The sequence below is a fragment of the Eulemur rufifrons genome, chromosome 1 (genome assembly GCF_041146395.1).
Source record: "Eulemur rufifrons isolate Redbay chromosome 1, OSU_ERuf_1, whole genome shotgun sequence".
NCBI lineage: Eukaryota > Metazoa > Chordata > Mammalia > Primates > Lemuridae > Eulemur > Eulemur rufifrons.
The window spans coordinates 93576095-93595862 of record NC_090983.1 but is presented as its reverse complement, the minus strand read 5'-3'; the positions used below and the strand labels follow the sequence as shown (position 1 = coordinate 93595862).

Here is a 19768-nt window from a genome sequence, read left to right as displayed (position 1 = left end):
CTGATCTCAACTATACGACATTCTCAAAATGGGAAAACTATGAAGACAGTAAAAAGAACCGTGGGTGCCAGGGGTGGTGGGGGTCTGAGGAGGGGGATGAATTGGCAGAGCCCAGGATTTTTAGACAGGGAAAATACTCTGTAAGGTAACCATCATATGTTTGTCCAAACCCATGAGGTATGCAGCGCCAAGAGTGAACCCTAACCTACATGCTTTGGGTGATGATGCTGTATCAATGTAGGTTCACTGATTGTAACAAATACACCAGTCTGGTGTGGGGTGTTGATAATGGGGGAGGCTCTGCATGTGTGGGGGCAGGGGGACAGGGGATATGGGAAACCTCTGTACCTTCCTCCCAATTTTGCTATGAACTTCAAACTGCTCTAAAAATATAAAGTCTTAAAAAAAAAAAAAAAACAGGCTCTATTATGGTAAGATAAATAGTTATAAAAATGGTCAGGATGATAAATTTTATGCTTTGTGTATTTTACAATAAAAAATAAAAATAAAATCTAAAACTCAGAAGGAAAAAGAGCCCTGCAAGTAGGGTCAGGCATCCCATCTCCTAAAGACACGGTGACAAGTGGGTGGTTGAGCCAGCAGAGGCGCTGACCCAGGAGGAAAGCCCCGTGAGGCTGAGAGGTTGGGCTCAGAAGCCACCAAGCAGCTGGGACAAATGCAGAGAGGCAGCTCACAGGTGCATCATTTCTGGTCCCATGGTCTCATGTGACAGGCAGCCCCTGCAGAAACGAAGGAAGCCATGTTGGGGGTGCTCCTGTCTGTACTGTGGGGGCTCGTGCTAAGGCAGAGAAGGAGCAAGGCGGATGGCTCAACGGGCCTTGCCCACGAGGATGGGCTGTGATATGGACAAAATGAGAGTGGCAAGCTTGGAGACCACCGGCGAGACGGCAATCGAAGGCGATTGCTTCTCACGCATCAGACGCAGTGGCGGGGAGCAAGCCCACCCCTACAGGGAGGAATATTTTATCACTGGTAGTATTTAGAATTGTTGGTGCATGGTGATACGCAAAAGCAGACTGACTTTTGGTGAAGTTTATTGCTTAAACATTTTCTACAGATGCTGACCCCTCCTCCCAATTGCTCACATGTGGAGCAGACCACGTCCACCACCCACCTCTCAGTGTGCCACTGATTAGGAGCCCCTGGAGGCTGCCAGTGTCTCCTTCCTAGGCCCTGGTCTGTCCTGGGAAAGGAAAGCAGCCCAGAGATGGTTCACTGGTCTACGTCAGCCCTCCATTATCCAGCAATGACACAGCCACCGAGAGGTCATCACCTCTGCCAGGCGACAGCTGGTATCCACTCAACTGCTCATGGAACCTGCCATCACTCTAGGAAAGCACGATTCCAGAGGTGGAGGAAGCCCAGTGGCGCACGGACAGACCGGGCATGTAAGTCAAGGACCAGTTGGCTTGTCTAGATTTGTAGGGGTACTGTTGGCAGTTTCCTTCACCAGCCGCCTGTCACCTTGACCTTCTCCAAAGATGTGCCCTTGGCTGGGGGACTGGGCATCCCCATCCCTAGCCTTCACTGCTTTACGAGTTATCCCTTAATAAATCATGTACAATGAATCCTGTTTGTGCTTCTCAGGAACTGGACCTAAGACCCTACGATACATTTGGGTATTTGCAATCATTGCCTATTTTCGAAGTGTCTCGGGCCCTCTTCTGTCTTGTGCGTGGCTCACCGCAGCAGTCCTGGCCACGGTCCCTCCAATTCTCTGCACACGGCAGCCAAAGTGAGGTTTCTAAACCGGAGCTAGGCTGTGCCATTTCTCCACTTTAGTCTTTCAGGGTAAAATCTACACTTCCCAGCAAAGCCTATTATGAGGCCCTTCTCGCTCAGCCCTCTCCCTGCTCCCCTGTCACAGCTCTCCTGTACTCGTGTCCAGTCACAGGAATGTTCTAGACAGGCCCAAACTAGCTGCACCATTTCCCATCTCTACCTTTGCCTGCGCTACTGCACTGCCTGGGACAGCCCCTCTTCTCTTCCACCCACGCCCTCCTTTTGCTGGCTAATTTCTGGCCAAATTTCCAAACAGCTCAGGCATGTTCTCCTCCCTGGAAGTCTTGTCTGAGCTCTCCTGCCCCCAACTCACTTCAACCAAGCTGGGCATTCTTCCTCGGCATACATGGGATCAGGAGTGAGAACTGTCCATGTGATCACAGCGCTAGGTCTTGACCATCTCTGCATCCTCGGAACCTCACAGCGTGCCTGGCACACGGCAGGCATTCAATAAAGGTTGGCTGAACGAATGAATGCCGCAGAAAGAACCCACCCAAACGATACCTTCAACCCCCGAGGTAGCCTAGAATTAACAGGAAACGTTTTAGGTGGCAGCCTTTTCCGGTACTCACCCCCTGTCCTGTTACCACATGTTTTGGATTAGATGTAGCCTAGGACGGTTTGAGTAGTTCAAAGCTGATAAAAAGCCACTACGTAATGGGCATGAAGTCTTGGGAAGGCAATGCCTACTGCCAGAATGTTGGGAAGAAAAAAGCAGCGTGCTTGTCTTTTGAAAGGTTTCTTTAAAATATCACATCATTATACACAATGACTCGGTTAAATAAACTGTTTAGCTGAAATTTTCATCCTGATTATAAATGAAGAGCATTATGCACAACAAAGCTTGGGAAAAGCCTCCAGGAAGGTTGGCAGATTTTTGTTTTAAGAATCCAAGACAGATGTCTGCATTATTAGGCATATGATATTCAACAGTTTTATAAACCATTGTTCTCAACTCATAAACCTAGCTTATGAGCCAAATAAAAAGTAATTTGTGGAGGGGGAAAAAAGAAGGAAACAAAAAAAGGACCAATGAACTAGAAAGTTAGTTGTTTCCTGCACTTAGCTTTTGATACAAAATTCGCTGTATCTGCCCCCTTAAAGGAGATATCTGTTGGGCCTCAAATGCATAGAGTCCGCGTGCTCTGCAAGGACGGACTCTCCTTTTTCAATTCTTGGGGTGCCTGTAATAAGAGAAGGTGTGAGTGAAGACAGGAAGGGTTGGTGAGAGAGAGGAGGAAGTCCTGTGATGGAGTTCTGGCAGAATTCTTTGGGGAAAATAAATAGAGAATGGAAGAGCATGGGGCCAAGAACGTATAAGTCACCAAAAATGCAAAAGTCTGATAATGCCTTTGTAGGAGAAACAGAAATTCTCACGCACTGCAGGTGTGTGTGTAAATGCCTACGACCATTTTGGAAAATGGCTCGTCATTACATAGCAATACTGAACCTGTGTTGTGACCTGCAGTTCCACTTCTAGGTATATACCCTGGAGAAGCTCTAGAACATGTGCCCCTGGAGCCACCCACGGTACAGGACACAAAAAAGCAGTGTCATCACAGCAAAAAAAAAAAAAAAAAAAAATAGTGGAAACAACCCATAGGTCCACGAGCAATAGGGTGGATAAAACCTGTGTTAAATTCATGCAGCGGACACCACACGACAGTGAATACGGCACATACACTAACATGGCTCAACCACAAAAAATAATGCTAAGGGAAAAAAGCAATTACCAAAGAACTTAGACACAGTATGATTCCATTTATGCAAAGATCAAAAACTGGTAAACGTAGCAATGTATGCTTTGGGGGTGATACATAGGTGTCCAGTAAGTCCAGGGAATGACTATCACAAGATTCAGAATAGTGACTGCAAAGGTACTGGTCATATTTTATGCCTTAAAACAAGAATTCATTAGTATTATTCGTTAAACTGTACAAATGATTATATACTCTTTTACAAGTATTATTCGTTTTAAATTTTTCAAGAGTTGTTTTAAAACAGAAGCAAACAGAGATGGCGAGTGAGAGCTCACGGGGAAGGTGGGGGGTGGCAGGGTGGGGAGGAGAGTCACACATCAGCTGGACCAACGAGATTGTTCCAGATCTAAAGTTTTGAGTGCCATTCAAAGACAACAAAAAATAGAAGGGCCCTAAAGCTCATGCACAGTGATCCATAAGCCTCCACCACCATCAAAATCGCTCACTTGCTCTTCTTTCTAACTCAACACACCCAGTCATTAGCAACTCGCACGGCCTGCTCAGCGCTGCCTGCAGGCTCCGCTGCCCTCGCCTTCACCCTCCAGGCCCGCCTTTGCCCTCCCTCTGGTCCTGTGTCAACAGCGTTTAGCATTTGCCAGTTACCAGATGGCAAAGCCCTTCAGTGGCCCTTTGTCACCTGCACGACGTAGTCCACCCTGTCTGCTGCCACCATGCCTTTGTGGAAGCTCTTTCCCGACCTAGAGTGCTATCCTGATGTCCCCAGCCCATGGTGCCCTCTTAGGATAACCCAGATGTCACCTCCTATATGAGCTGCACTCAGCAACTGCTGTAATTAATTGATGACATGGTCCTATCCCCATTAGTCTCTGAGACCTTCAGGACCAGAGCATTTGTCTAGTCATCTTTTTACCATGGTGGTGTTCAGAATGTCGACCAACCCACCCTTCACAGGCAGCAGGGAATCCGAGTGGATACTGTACAAGGCTGAGCCAGGTTCTGCAGGTGCCTCCCTCCACCCCCAGATCGCTAGGTATTAACTCCTTAGTTGCTGAATCATTGGGAAGGGGGGAGGGGCCAGGCAGCTGGGCTGCAGTGGTGGGGGATTCAGGACAGTATATATTTTCCAACTAGTATAGAAGTATTTGAATATTTTAACAACTGACATGACCATTATACAGTTGGCCCTCTGCATTCGCAGGTTCCACGTCCATGAATTCAACCAACCTTGGATTGAAAATATTTGGGAGTATCTGTGACTGTACTGAACATGTACAGACTTTTTGTTCTTGTCATTATTCCCTAAATCACAAAGTACAAAAACTATTTACATAGCAGTTACATTGCATTAGCTTAATCTAGAGATGTTTTAAAGATCTAGGTTAATCTAGAGATGTTATATGGGAGGATGTGTGCAGGTTATATGTAAACACTATACCATTTTGTATAAGTGACGAGTGTCTGTGGATTTGGGTATCCACAAGAGGTGCTGGAACCAATCAACCCCCCATGGACACCATATCTAACAGCTCAGTATCCATCTAGGGACAGACAGCACTATGCCTGGGAGTAAGCATTTAATGAGTATTTACTGAAAGAATTGGACATATCAAATTACAAATGGAATCCTTAACCATTTTCCAAACAAGAAGACGAGAATTTGAGACTTGGCATCTATAGTGAATATCTGTTGTCTTTGCTTGCTTTCATCTGAAAACAGATGGGTTAATGGATGGGCACGTGATCCAAGTTGGTCCAATAAGACTCAATGTTGGGTTTTTGCTTGCATACCCCAATCTCTTCAGCCTCTCCAATCACCCCTCTTGCCAGGTTCACATCTGGAGCTTCTGGCACCTGCCTTGCCCCTGTGCAGGGGACGCACAAGGCAGAACCACCAAGATATGGAGAGAGTCAAGTTCCTGCAACCTGACTTAAACCCTACGCTCAGCTATGCCTGAAGATCCATCCACTCAGTCTGTACCTGACTTGGAATTTAACCAATAAATTCCCTTTCTTGCTTATGATATTTTGATTTTTATGTGTTTTTGCTTTTTGCCTTTTGCAACTACAAGTCCAGTCTATTTCAGGCAGAAGGATGAACCTCCATTAGGACAAACACAAGTCTAGTTTTTACATGAATATCTCTTAACTTTTCACATCTTATAACATTTTACTGGTTCATTTTGGTAACTCACCTTTCACCAAGTAGAACATTTGACAGATTTATAAATGAGGGAAAGTCCAATTTGTTCAGGACAGGATAGGCATGGATAGGAACAAGCAAAGTGTCATCTCCCTAAAATTAATGAGGAAAAAGTCAAGTTTAACATTCAGAAGACTACAATTTTTAAAGATGAACTTATAGATGCTTAATTTCTTATCTTGTTTTCTATTGTTTAAAAATATTTCCTTAAGAAACTTCAGTGCTTAAGTACAACATTAGGAATACTGAGTTTTCTTAGCCATAAACAAAGTGTAGAAAATTTTAAGTACTCTTCATTGAAATGATGGTCACTACTATCCAAGAAAGTTAAAGAACATGATGTCTCATATAGATATGAAGACAGTAATGGATCTGCTTCTATTTCAGAAGCTTATAAGGAAACGCAACCTTCAGTGATCCAAGAAAAACAGAAGCCAGTGCAGAATCACCTGACCCAGACAGCACAGAATAGAAAACAATTTACCGGCAAGAGGGCACAGAAACCTGCTTCTTGTCTCCCATAATGTTTACCTTGAGCAAGACTTTTAACCTCTCATGGCTTTGTTTTTCCCTTTGCAAGATGGAGACAATTATGCCTTTCCTTAAAGGTGTTTTTAAGAATTAAAGCAGGTGACGGCCTTGAAAAGTTAAAAGTTCTGCATAACTGTGAGGTATTACTATTGACTAGCATTGCCACTAAGTAGCAGGAAGTACGCCCGGGCACTCCACAATGCCTGCTCCAGGGATTTCTCTTCTGCTCAGCACAGGTCTTCCTTCTGAAAGCAATATTCTGGTTTCATTTTTAGGATTTTTTTAAAAAATCGAAACTCCAAAAAATTATAATGGCTTGCCTCATTCTTAAGGAAATGTGTTTTTTGATCTAAAATACCATTTTAGGTGTCTTGGGTCTAAGGTTCTTTCCCTCCCCCTGTGGAAACGCATCTCTAACACGATGATGTGAGTCAATGAGACAACACTATTGATTTATAAAAAGTAAGTTTGCAAATTTTTATAACTTTTTTTTAAAAAAGGAAAGTCAAAGTGAAATGCCTTTAAGATAAGTCACCTTACTGTAAGATCGTAAGTAACAAAAAGCATTGCTTGAAAAGAAAAACAAATGGAAACATTTGTTACTAAAGCATAGTCTTCCATTTTAGTTTCGAATCATCAAGAATTTAGTTAACCTGAGGGCCTCTCAAGTTGCAAGATTAGGCTTGGACTAGAGAGCAAAGGGAGGGGTGAGAGTGACAGAGGATTGACCACGCTGGCTGAAGGCCAAAGGGGGAATTAGGTGACCTAACAAAGGCTCAGAAAAACTCAAAGATTTCTTTATTTTATTTTATTTTTTTTTGAGGCAGAGTCCCGCTCTGTCACCCTGGCTAGAGTGCCATGGCGTCAGCCTAGCTCACAGCAATCTCAAACTCCTGCGCTCAAGCAATCCTTCTGCCTCAGCCTCCCAAGTAGCTGGGACTACAGGCATGTGCCACCATGCCCGGCTAATTTTTTCTATATATATTTTTAGTTGTCCAGCTAATTTCTTTCTATTTTTTAGTAGAAATGGGGTCTCACTCTTGCTCAGGCTGGTTTCGAACTCCTGAGCTCAAACAATCCGCCCGCCTCGGCCTCCCAAAGTGCTAGGATTACAGGCGTGAGCCACCGCGCCCAGCCAAAAAAAAACTCAAAGGTTTCTAATCATGTCTTTTGCCCACTTTTTAATAGTTTTTTCTTGCTGATTTGCTGGAGTTCTTCTTGTATTAACCTGGATGGAACTGAAGACCATTCTTCTAAGTGAAGTATCAAACGAATGGAAAAACAAACACCACATGTACTCACCATTAAATTGGAACTAATTGAACAACACTTATGTGCACATATGGAAGTAACATTTACTGGCAATTAAGCAGGTGGGGGTGGGGAGGAGAGGGTGGATAAATTCACACCCAATGGGCACAATGCGCACTATCTGGGGGATGGGCACACTTATAACTTTGACTCAAACAGTACAACAGCGATTTATGTAACCAAAATGTTTGTACCCCATAATATTCTGAAATAAAAAAATAAAATAAAGAACTCAAAGGGCTTCCACCTCCCTGCGGGCCCTTAGGGCTGCCTCTGCGGACATTCCTGTAGCTGGTGTTTATAATCACAACCCGAGTGGTTGTTAATTTTTCAACCTGGCACTTAAAGGCAAATGTTAAAGTTATTTGAAAAAGCCTTCATCAACTGCCAGTGCCACATGATAAACAAGCTTTTAGGCTCAGGGCAGTGAGAAATCTGCCTCAAACAGTGTCTCTTGACTCTGTCCAGGTCCTCAGAGCCTGGCACTTGCCCAGCGGGAGCCCATGTCACCAGGCAGTGAGCCAGTATGCCAGCCAGACTGGCTACCGGGGACACCCGGGCACCAGGCTGAGAAAGCTCTAACTGGTCCTTCCCTCTCTCTTCCTCCCTTGAGGACATAAGGTTCAACCCACCCTCCAAAAAATAAAAAGGAATTTTGAGAAACTTGCCTTACAGTGAACGCGGATGCAGTCATAATAGTATCGCCACTCATCTGGAGAAAATGTAACGGTGACCATTAGGGACAAGCCAGGGACAAGGCGGTGCTCCTGGAAGACAAGCAGGCTCTTGTCACTGTGGGTGACAGCACACTGCACACCTGGCCCATGCAGGCCTGAGACACAGAAAGCCACAACCCAGCAAAGAACACCGTGGGGAGGACAGGTAACGAAAAGGCGCTTACCTTTTTCTCATAACTGATCTGGAAGTATTTGGTTTGTGGGGGTAAAATATGAACGTGTGTGTCTTCATCAGAAATGTTGACCAGGTGCTGGGAGAGAAGAAGCAGCATTTAGAGTAAATACACTGCTTAATTTATTTGCATATTCAGCTCCTCATTTCTTTATACCTCATCTTTGTTTCTAAAGGCATTTGAGGAGACATCAAGTATTTTTTAACTGTTTCAAAAGATTTAAAATACTTCATGCACCATTTAAAGAATAATGAAATAAACACAACATACACCATTTCAAGAATAATAAAATATGCCCCACGTGCCTACTGCCCCCGTAGGAACAGCACCAGAGGCTGCGGCCCCTGGTCCCCGCCAGGGATGTGTCTTCCTTTACGCCCCCTCTCCACCATTCTAACAGTTACCCTGTGTGCTTTTTGTTGAACTCAACTTAGTCCTGTGACTCAACTGAGCTAAGAAGCCAGCAGCCCATTCCTGTAGGTCCTCTAATACATGCCACTGGTTTGGGGGGCCAGAGGATACCCAGGCCATCAGAATATCAGAAAAGAGAGTGTGGTGGGGACAGCCGCCAATCCATCCCTGGGGCAATGAAGAGGCCAGGTCAGGACTTCCACAGTGACAGGAGAAGACTGTCCCTGTGAGGCAGGATCAGCTGGTGGATAAATAAGCTGGGTCTGGAAGAAAGAGGTGTTTCTCCTTCCTCTGCTCGAGAGGGAAGCAGGAACTTTGGGTTCTGGGGACCTGGGCTTCTCCTGGGCCAGGGGAAAGTTGAGGGACCTCTGGTTTCTGAAGTCTAGGCCAGAGGCTGGGCCTGTCACAAGGGCTCCGAAGGCCCATTGCCCAAGGCCTCACATTCTCCGAGGCCCTAAGCTAGACTTTAGGCATTATCTCTCAGTGAACTTACACTGTGTTTGCATGTGTTAAAAGTTCTTACTTGTTACATGTGAACATTCTTAAAGTACCACAATTTTTGTGACCCTGTTTTGGTATATCATCTCTTTTTTCATTATGTTAAAAGCCTTAAAAAAAGTTTCCAAAGCCTTTCTTGACCTCCAAGCAGCAGTCTTGGTGAAGGTGTGGGTTCCCAGGGCCTGGTCCCTGAGAGTGGTCCTTCCAAGAGAGAAACTTGGGTGGGCTGGGCCCACCTCACCCACAGCTCTGGGGAGGTGGGACCTGCCTGGGGATGGAAAGGTGCCACTTGGCCCTGGGCCTGGAAGCCGTGACAAAGAGCTCTGTCCACATGCTTGTCATGGGGGAAGGATTGTGAGGGCCTCGAGCTGGAGTCCAGGGAGAACTGGAGCAGAAGTGCTTCTATCATCTGTCATTTACTTTAAAATAATTCAGTAAGGCATCAAAACAGTGCAACAAACAAGGGCATATGAACTGGTTTTAATGTGTACACTGGGGGTGGTTAACCTCAGAAGAAATCAGCAATCCACACTCTAGGAGTACTCAGTGAGCACTGAAAGAGCCTAATCCAGCATCCATACTCCAGAAGTGGCTGCCAGAGTGCTTCACTTACGCTCATGCAAGTCATGCTGGCGAGTCTTCTATGTCAGCACAAGGGATGCTCAGGATGTGTGGATTACCTGGAAATACTATCCATGCACTTCCACTCTCGAACAAAAGGGATGTGAGCATCTGATGAGCCCAGAAGCCCGATATCCTTTAGAATGACATTCAAGGGCCCATGACTTGAATTATTTTCTTAAAGAATAAAACAACATAGATCCCATTCACGATAGTAAAAGGTACATTATTTGGCCATAGTTTCCCATATTCGCCTTTAAACATTCTCCATCTGGAATTGTTTGGATCAATAGAGAAATAAGAAATAACTCAAACAAAAATGTAGACATTTAGGTAATAGGAGTTCAGAAAGAGGAAAAAAATGTCCAGCTTCTATTTGAGATCTGAAGTGAATGGAGACTAGCTAAGACCGAAGGCCAGGCCCACTGCTCCACGTGGCAGGTGGCAGAGAAGGCAGTCAGCAGACTGTGGCGATGGCGGGGAGAACTCCTTCTGACAAGGATGTTTCAACCAAATCTTACCTACAACAATTCTAGGGGACGTGCTGCCACTGAGCTTTTCAATGCACTTAAAACAATAAGATGTAACAAATTAAAGCAAAAAAGGAACAACTTGCTCCCTACATTTTAGAAAACAAAGTCAACATCCAAGAGACTGACATCCAAAATATATTGGAGTACTGGAGATTCTACTAATTTTGTGGTTCTCAATTTTTAGTTGCAAATACTCATTGCTTCCTATAGTAGTCCATGTTCTTTGTCCTACCAAAGACTGTGCTGTGTGAGCCCTAGGAGGACTGAAGAGGCCATGTAGTACAATCCCTTATTTTATGAAGACACAGGAACCTGGTGCTGCCCACAGCTGGGGCTGAGTGGCAGAGTTGGGCCTAGAACCTGGTCTCCAGCTCCGGCCGAGGGCTCTTTCCACTCCATCCCACTGTCCCATAGCTCAGTGTATCTCAGTGCTCAAACCACATTTCCTATCTTTTTTTAATGCTTTATCAGCAGATCAGCTTTATTTTTAGAATGTTAAAAATAGTATTCTTTCATGGATAAAATGACATTCCTGCCTTTCCATTTATAACTAAAACTGGGAAAAATAATCATCATTCAAAGAATAAAAAACCTTGAGAAAATGAATTAAGTGCTTAGAAAGTATATGTTAAATTAATATTAAAAGTTTATTTGAAAACATAACAAAACATGTATAACCCAGTGTTGCCCTTGAGGCAAGCTAAAATCCTACCCTGTGTCCCAATTTTGGGGTCAGCAGATTTCCCGATCCCTCCAGGATCTCTGTTCTCATGGGAGCTGACCTTCTCCTGGCCCTGGGGAACCCGTTCCCCTGCTGCTGCCTCCACAGGGCGCCATCTTGTCTCTAACATGCAATTCAGCCCCTTCTGTGGTTTTTCAGAACCTCTCCCCACTCCAAAAAAAAACCCACCAAAAAAAAGGCCACCAGCCACACATCAAGTAGTTATGGGTTGAACAGCCATTACTCAGCACTTAAAGGGGTTTCCCACACAGGTCTCGCAGTTCTCTTCACTACCCTCCCATGTCTGCTTGGAGCTCCCTCTGTGTCCCCTCGGGAGAGTCTATTCTCTCCTTTGAGAGAAGAGCAGAACCAGCCTTCCAGTGAAGTCTTGGCTCGGAGAAGGGGCGCTAACCTGCAAACACAACATTTCAGCCTCTAAGATCAGGGGCACAGCTTCTCAGAGAAGGTTAATACTTAACACAAGGGATCTGGGGACAAAATTCAAGCAGGCTTACAAGTTTTTTGAAGTGTTTTATCTTAAAATGCATTTTGGTCATGTATTTTACTCTAAAATGTTGCCCCATGCTAGCATTTCTCCAAAATATAAGAGTAAAATTGATGCACTAGAAAGATGTGCTGTATTTATGGCTGTATATATATGGCTGTATATATATGTGGGTGGCTACAATTCCCCCACCCACACACCGAGGAGAAGCCGTTGGGATTCACGGCCCTAATTTTGAGAAGCAAGATTCTGGGCAGGGGTTGGGGGTGTCTCTAAAGGCTGCAATAGGGAATTGGAAAATGTTATTATCTTCAAAAGCTGGAAGGAACTGTTCATTTATTTAACATAATAACTTACAGGCTAACAATTTTGTTTTGGGCTTGGCAACAGCAACACCCGTTGTCCCACAGGAAAACTGATGGATTACTTAATTAATAAATGTAATTTCCCACACAAAATCACATTGCACAAATGGAAAAAATAATTTAAGGGGGTCTTGGTTTTGAGAAAACTGGGGACCATTATTTCAAATTTAAGAGTAAATTGAGGGGCCGGGCGGGGTGGCTCATTCCTGTAATCCTAGCACTCTGGGAGGCCGAGGCGGGTAGATCGTTTGAGCTCAGGAGTTCGAGACCAGCCTGAGAAAGAGTGAGATGCCATCTCTACTAAAAATAGAAAGAAATTAGCTGGACAACTAAAAATATATAGAAAAAATTAGCCGGGCATGGTGGCACATGCCTGTAGTCCCAGCTACTTGGGAGGCTGAGGCAGAAGGATTGCTTGAGCCCAGGAGTTTGAGGTTGCTGTGAGCTAGGCTGATGTCACAGCACTCTAGCCTGGGCAACAGAGTGAGACTCTGTCTAAAATAAAAAAAAAAAAAAGAGTAAATTGATACACTGATTTCAGTATGAATGCAAGTAAAATGTTTCATACCCTTTAACCAGATCTGGATCGATCTCAAATGTTAATGAACAATTTATTGCAGTTTTAAACACACATTCAATCATTCCATTCTTTGGCAATTTGCATAGTTTCCTGTAACAAAACCAAGATAAAAGCAATTGTTGGATTTCCCCCCTAGTCTGGCAAGAACCTCAAGGTAATTGCCTCCGGCTTCCGCTTAACTTCGCTGGTAGAAACAGGAGGCTGGTGCTCCCTCCCAGAATGTTACTGAGATGAAATCGTTTTGTACTTTTTTCTATTTCTGTTTGTTTTAATGTCTGATAGAAACGATATGATTATTTAGGCTTTATACTGTATTTACTTGGAATTAGAGTGTCTCTGCCAAGTCAATCTCTTCTAATAAAGTGAGTTCAGTATCATTCACTCTAGTGTCCCTGAGTGCTGGGGGCAGCACTACAAAAGACACATGGCCTCTGTTCTCCAACAGAATGGTGCAGAGTCGAGGTTTCCTATCTTTGCCAATAATTAAATCATACTCCCTTGCCACCCTGCATTCTCAGTGGGGGTAATATCACACAAAGGGAAGTGAAAATTGATTCTAGGGAGGCCACAGCAATCTTAGACATTACAATGTCTTGCAACCCTCTGAAGCTCAATCCCACCTGACAAAATCTTATTCCTTAGTATTTGGTTTCTCTCATTAACGCCTCCATAGGGGACAATAATTAAAGAAAGGTTGAGAACCACATCCATCCTCTAAAATTCCACTAAATTGGTCTTCCACAAGCACATGATTCCCCTGCTCAAAAACACTTCATTAACTTCCTGCTGCCTTCTGACTTATACACATGCTCCTTATGTCAGCATTTTCTTTCCAACCCACATGTCCACCTTCTCCACCACATCCTCCCTCCAAAGCCCTAATGGTCCACGTAAACCACATCGCACACGGGCCTCCAAATATGTCACGTGCTCGCTCAGCCCAAACTTCTTTCACGTCTTCCTCTTGCCCCGAACGTCTCCTCCTCACTTCCCGCTTTGCTGTTGGGCGATCCCACATGGCTTCCCCTCCACAAGCCCTTGTTACAGCCCCCTCCATGGGTGAGAGGCTGCCTCTCCACAGAGCATTTTCTTTTTAGTTCCCTCCACCTTGCTTGCCTGGTATCATGTTTGAGTTATTTGGTGCTTTTCTAATATTTTCTACTACTTGGAAAACTTCTTGATTTTGTTCACCTTAGCATTTCCCGTAATGCTTTGACATAATGTTTGTTTGGCACATAACAGATGATCTCACTAACTGTGTGTGGAATTAAACAGAAGAAAATCCTTAACTCTATTAAAAACATGACAGCGTACACCAGACAGTACAACTTCACTGGCGATAATAAAATAATATGCAAAAATGATATTGGAGAAATAAATATGAAAGTGTACATTCAATATGATTAAAATTATGAAGAGGGCAAAATAATTTTAAATTTAGTAACATTACTGGAAACATTGACATTATACTAAGCAAAAAAGCAAAAAAAAAATAAATGCTAGTTTAAAAAAAGCTATGTATAACCCAAAAGAGTCATGTTGTTGTTAATTTTTTGGCATAGTAACTTGTAAAATTACCAGTTAATTATTAACTCTACTAACTGCCATCCTGTAAAGAATGTCAATATTTCTTGAAACTAAGGGAATCTTGGCAAGCTAATTGAGACTTATGTGTAACAAAATACCATAGACTAAAAAAAAAAAAAAGAAAGAAAGAAAAAGACTTTCTTTGCGATTCTGAGGAAAGTCTATGTTAAGAAAGGTGATACCTCCTCTCTTGAACCCACACCGGTGGAAAATGCCACCTGTGACAAAAGTTATAAAACGTCTATTATAAAAAAGAATTGTGACTTAACATTGTGAAGATTGCAATATTCACCAAATTGATCTACAGATTCAATGCATTTTCTATCAAAATCCTACAAGCTGATCCTAAAACTCAATTGGAATTGCAAGGAACCCAGAATAGCCAAAACAACGTTAAAAAAGAGCAAAACTGGAAGACTCACGCTTTCTGATTTCAAAACTTAACACAAGCTGCAGTAATCAAGTGTGGTACTGCTTTAAGTATAGATATATACGTAGATCAGTGAAGTAGAATTGAGAGTCCATAAATAAACACGTACATTTACAGTCTATTGACTTTCAACAAGAGAGCCGAGACCATTCAATGGGGGAACGAACAGTCTTTTCAACAAATAATACTGGAACATGCGAGAGATTGAAGTTGAATCCCTACCTTACACAATTCACAAAAATGAATTCAAAATGAACTATAGACCTAAATATAAGAGCTAAAACTATAAAACTCCTAAAAGAAAACATAGGAAATCTTTATGACTTTGGATTTGTCAGTGGTTTCTTAAATGCAACACCAAAAGCATAAGCAATAAAAGAAAAAATAGATAAATTGGACATCATCAAAATTTTTTAAAAACTCTTGTGCTGCAAAGGACACTCTAAAGAGAGTTAAAAGAATCTACAGGATGGAAAAAATACTTATAAGTTACTTGTATCCAAAACACATAACGAACTCTTAAAACTCAGCAATAAAAAGACAAATCCCTTAATTATAAAATGGACAGGGATATGAATAGACATTTCTCTAAAGAAGACATACAAATGGCCAGTAAGCTCATAAATAAGTAAAGCAAATAAAACCAGTGAATTGAATAGTGGCCTCAAAAAGATATGCACACATTCTAATCCCTGGATCCGGTGAATGTGACCTTACTGGAAAAGAGGTCTTTGCAAATGTTATTAAGTCAAGGATCTTGAGATGAGATTATCCTGGACTACCCAGTTGGGGCCTAAATCCAGTAAGTGTCCTTTTAAAAGCAAAAGAGGAAAAGACCCGGGAAACAGAGGAGAAGGCCAAGTGAAGCGAAAGGTAGAGAGAGATTGGAGTTATGCGGCCACAAGCCCAGAAATACCTGGAGCCACCAGAAACTGGAAGATTCTCCCCAAGAGCCTTGGAAGAAGTGCAGCTCTGCTGGTACCTTGGTTTAGGACTCTGACCTCCAGAACTGTCAGAGAACGCATTTCTGTTTTTTTTTTTTTTTTTTTTTTATTTGGTATGACTTTTTTTTTTTTTTTTACAATAGTTTCATATTTTTTCCCCACCCCCCCTTTCCCGAGTCAGCACCTTCAAGTGTTACCACTCCCCAAACGGTGCGCAATGCACTCATTGTGTAGGCATACCCCCATCCCCTCCCCCACCCCCCACCTCAGTCTGATGTCCAATTGGTGTCGTTGCCAGATTTGTATTTAGGTGATGATCAGGGAAACCAATTTTCTGGTGACATTTCTGTTTTTTTAATACCCCAAATTTATGGTAATTTGTTATAGCAGCCATAGAAAACTATTATAACATATAACACAACAATTCTACTCCTTGGTATATATCCAAGAGAGCTGAAAATACGTCCACACAAAAACAAGTGCATCAACGTTCATAGCAGCATTATCCACGATAACCCCAAAGTGTGAACAACCGAACATCCATCAACTAATGCATGGATAAACAAAATGTGATCTATCCACACAATGGAATGTTATTCAGCCATAAAAAGGGATGAAGTACCAACACATGCTATAACTTAGATAAGCCTGGAAAACATTGTGCTAAGTGAAAGAAATCAGTCACAAAAGACCACATATTGTATGATTCCATTTATATGAAATGTCCAGAAGAGGTAAATCTATAGAGACAGAAAGTAGATGAGTGTTAGCCTAAGGTGGGGGTGGGGCAGGTGTGGGGGTGGGGGAATTGAGGGAGTGGAGAATAAGTAGTGATTTACAACGAGTGTGGGGTTTCTCTTTGAGGTGATAAAAACGTTCTAAATTTAGATTGTGGCAATGGTTGCACAACTCTGAGAATATACTAAAAATTATCTCGTTGTATGTATACTATAAATGGGTGAATTTATAGTATGTGAATTATTAACATACCTCAGTAAAGATGTAAAAAAAGAAAATCATAAGAAGCAAGTAATAAAATTCTATTTTAGTGTTTGGTATATATTTAGTTTATAAACAATGAGTAATCATGAATCATAATTATTAATATTTTAGATATATCCTACCATAACCTAGACAGCAAACCTCACAACCAGGAAAAGTAGGCTTCAAAATGAATCATTAACTTTGGTCTTTGATGCTGTGTTCTAAGAAATGTGACCTCGGAGTTTGATGGGTGAAGTTCCTAATCACAGTTTTAAATCCTAAGTCTTACCCTAGGAGGAAATGCTCGGCACATAGCAGGTTCCCTTCCTGGTCTGTTCTCTGTCCCCACGTCAATGCATAAGGACCCTTGGAAACTGTGTTCTCCCTCTGTTTGTTAGGCACTGCCTGATAGAAAACTAATTTTACTTCCCAACAGCTTTACCATTTGTCAGTTTCCTCCAGTGTTTCTCCTCACTCTGAACAATCTAACGCGATAATTGGAACTCTTTCTTAAAATGATCCACTTTAAGACGTGGCTTCTAAGAATGCGGTACATCTATAAGTAGAGAGTCTGCTGTGGCAGGGACAGGTCCTCAGTGTAGCTCTGTGGCAAACTGCAGTCACTACAGACTTTGCCACTTGGCAGTCCAGCCCTTCCTCTGTCTCTTCTGGTCAAGTGGCCAAAGGCTATAGCGACTTCAGTTCACCATGGAGCTACACCGAGGTCCAGTGGAGCTGGCTCCTGCCTCCTCAGACGTAGACAAGTTCTCTCTGGCCAGAGCGACTGATTAAGAGTGGGCATCTGACCCAAGCAGAGAAAACGGAGCCCTGGCTGGAACCTCCTAGGAAAGGGACGCCCCACTCCTTGGTGCTGTGGGCATGCAGCAAGAATGGTTTGGAGGCAGGCAACCTAACAGCCAAATTCTGTCTCTGTCACTTAGTATCTCTGTGTCCTTGAACAAATTATTAACCCTTCAGAATTCCGGTTTCTTCGTCTATGTAATGAGAGTAATAATGCAGCATCCAGAGCTAGTATAAGGACTAAATTAAATCATGTAAAACACAAAGTGCAGGACCTGGCTCCTAAGAGGCACTCAGCAATGACGCCTATTTGGAAAGAGTGCTGTGGGGAGCCTTTGGAATAACTTGTCCAAGGACACTGATGCAACTTTAAAGTTTCTCATCATGGAACTCTCTTTCTGGCCTAATTTACACCAACACTTTGGCCGATTATGCTGTTCTTTAGGTGAATGAGTAATAGAAATGCAGAACATTCATGTCATTTCGTTAGTATGATTGATTATCCCACTTAAAAAGTACCTACCAGAATCTGTTGGTGTTGTTTTTCTACTCGATAGCCTCCAAAATGTAATATGCCAGGTCTTGCCTGTATCACCTTATTATTCAGTAGTTTTGCATAAACCTCTATAAAAACAATGTAGATAAGTGTATCATGAGACATCAAAGAAAATATTAAATTAAAGAAGATCCAATTAACATAGGCTCTTTTTAATTTGGGGCATTTTAAGCACATGAAAATTGCAGACACTGGATACAGCTGTCAACAAGATTAATTATCTGTTCCAAATAAACTGTACTCCTTCTCCCTCTCTATTTTTAAACATCGCTTGGGAGATACTACCATCACAATACAAATTCATATATATTGTCTATCACCTACCAAAAGAAATTGCTCTTCACACATTTTGAACACATCTTTGTAATAAAATACCAACTCATAAAGCGTACACAGGCTGCCTCTGCTCTAGCACTAAGCTTACTTATTATGTGATGAATATCCAGGTCAAAGTAACCAAACACCAAATGTTTAATTTTATTACTCTGTACTTTTAGCTTTTATTGTTTGATTTCCTCTGAATAGAATTACAATGTGATACAGAGTAATCTTAAAGCTCTGAATAATCATCACTCTGGACAGTAAGTAATGTGTGTAATGTGAATTTTTTTTTTTCAGTTTTGAGAACAAAATTAAAACACCCGAGCTCATAAAAGTGTCCAGGTCTATAAAACTTTCCCCAGCTCTTTACTTGGGCAGGAGCAGGGACCTGTGGAGAAGCGCTTTGTGCCAGGCAGTGGTCTGATGGAGCCGGGAGTGACCTGGTGTGGCTGGACCAGGGATGACACCGCATGGGGATGGCGCTGGGTGGGCAGGTTCAGATGGAACAGTGAGGGGGGCCAAATGCCAAGCAAAGGAACTGTGACTTTATTCTGTATGCAAGGGGAACGGTTGGGAGTATGTAAGAAGGATAGGGACAAGTGCCAGCCTGGATTCTAGAAAGAAAATTGACAGGACAAGAGTGTGCCCAGGGAGGAGACCCCTGTAAGAGTCCCAGTAACCCACTGAAGATGAGAAACAAGGCAGTGGGGACAGATAGGAGAGAAATTGGAGGAAGTAGGAGCAACAGAACTTGTGGACTAATTTACACCACAAAAATCTATCAGGTAAGCAGATGGATCTAAATAGAACCATTGTTCTTAGTCATAAAACCTATGATAAGCCTGTAAAATGATATGGATAAATCAGCACCAAAAATTCCATTATGCTTTCTGGACTCTGGCTCCCCTGGGAAGATATGAGTTATACAGCAAATCTGTCTTCTAGCCACTTACTCGATTCTAGGAGGTGATTAGGAACTTCTGTTCTTTTCTTAGGCTCCTCCACCAGGCTCTTCAAACCGAGGGGCGCTGTGCTCTTAAAGGGTTCTTCGGCATTCTTCAGTTCTCTGCTGGGGGCTTTCACCACTGCCATTTTATCATGAAAAATGGAGTCTTCTTTTTAAAGCCAAAGGTCATTTCCTGGGGAGAAAAGAGTAGCAGTGTAATCATCCATGAGAAACGTACATTTTTTTTCTAATTCCCTGACAAATGTACCTCGTCGCTGCTTGGCTTACTGTGGTTCAGGCACTCCCTGCCCCCGTCTCTGCCGGCCACTCCATTCCCACACACATGGCTGTCCCATTAATCTTCTTACAACGCACATCACAACCCAATACTGTGCCATTGCTCCAAACCTTCCTGTGGTCCTTAATTTTTCTCAAGAGCTTTCCCCAAAATGTACTCCTGAGATGCTTCTTGAGCTCACTGTAGGGCCA

At 42.8% G+C, this 19768-nt stretch overlaps 1 protein-coding gene across 1 annotated transcript in view; it reads right to left on the bottom strand.

Moving 5' to 3' along the window:
• CFAP221 (cilia and flagella associated protein 221) overlaps positions 1–19425 on the bottom strand; it is a 93630-nt gene extending 74205 nt beyond the window's left edge. The window contains exons 1-5 of the mRNA XM_069473624.1: positions 19287–19425; positions 17980–18080; positions 8468–8554; positions 8235–8333; positions 5717–5817 (exon numbers count right to left, since the gene is read on the bottom strand). Of these exons, the coding sequence (XP_069329725.1) occupies positions 5717–5817; positions 8235–8333; positions 8468–8554; positions 17980–18080; positions 19287–19425 (527 nt within the window). The remainder of the gene's footprint in view (positions 1–5716; positions 5818–8234; positions 8334–8467; positions 8555–17979; positions 18081–19286) is intronic.
• Positions 19426–19768: the final 343 nt, after the last annotated feature.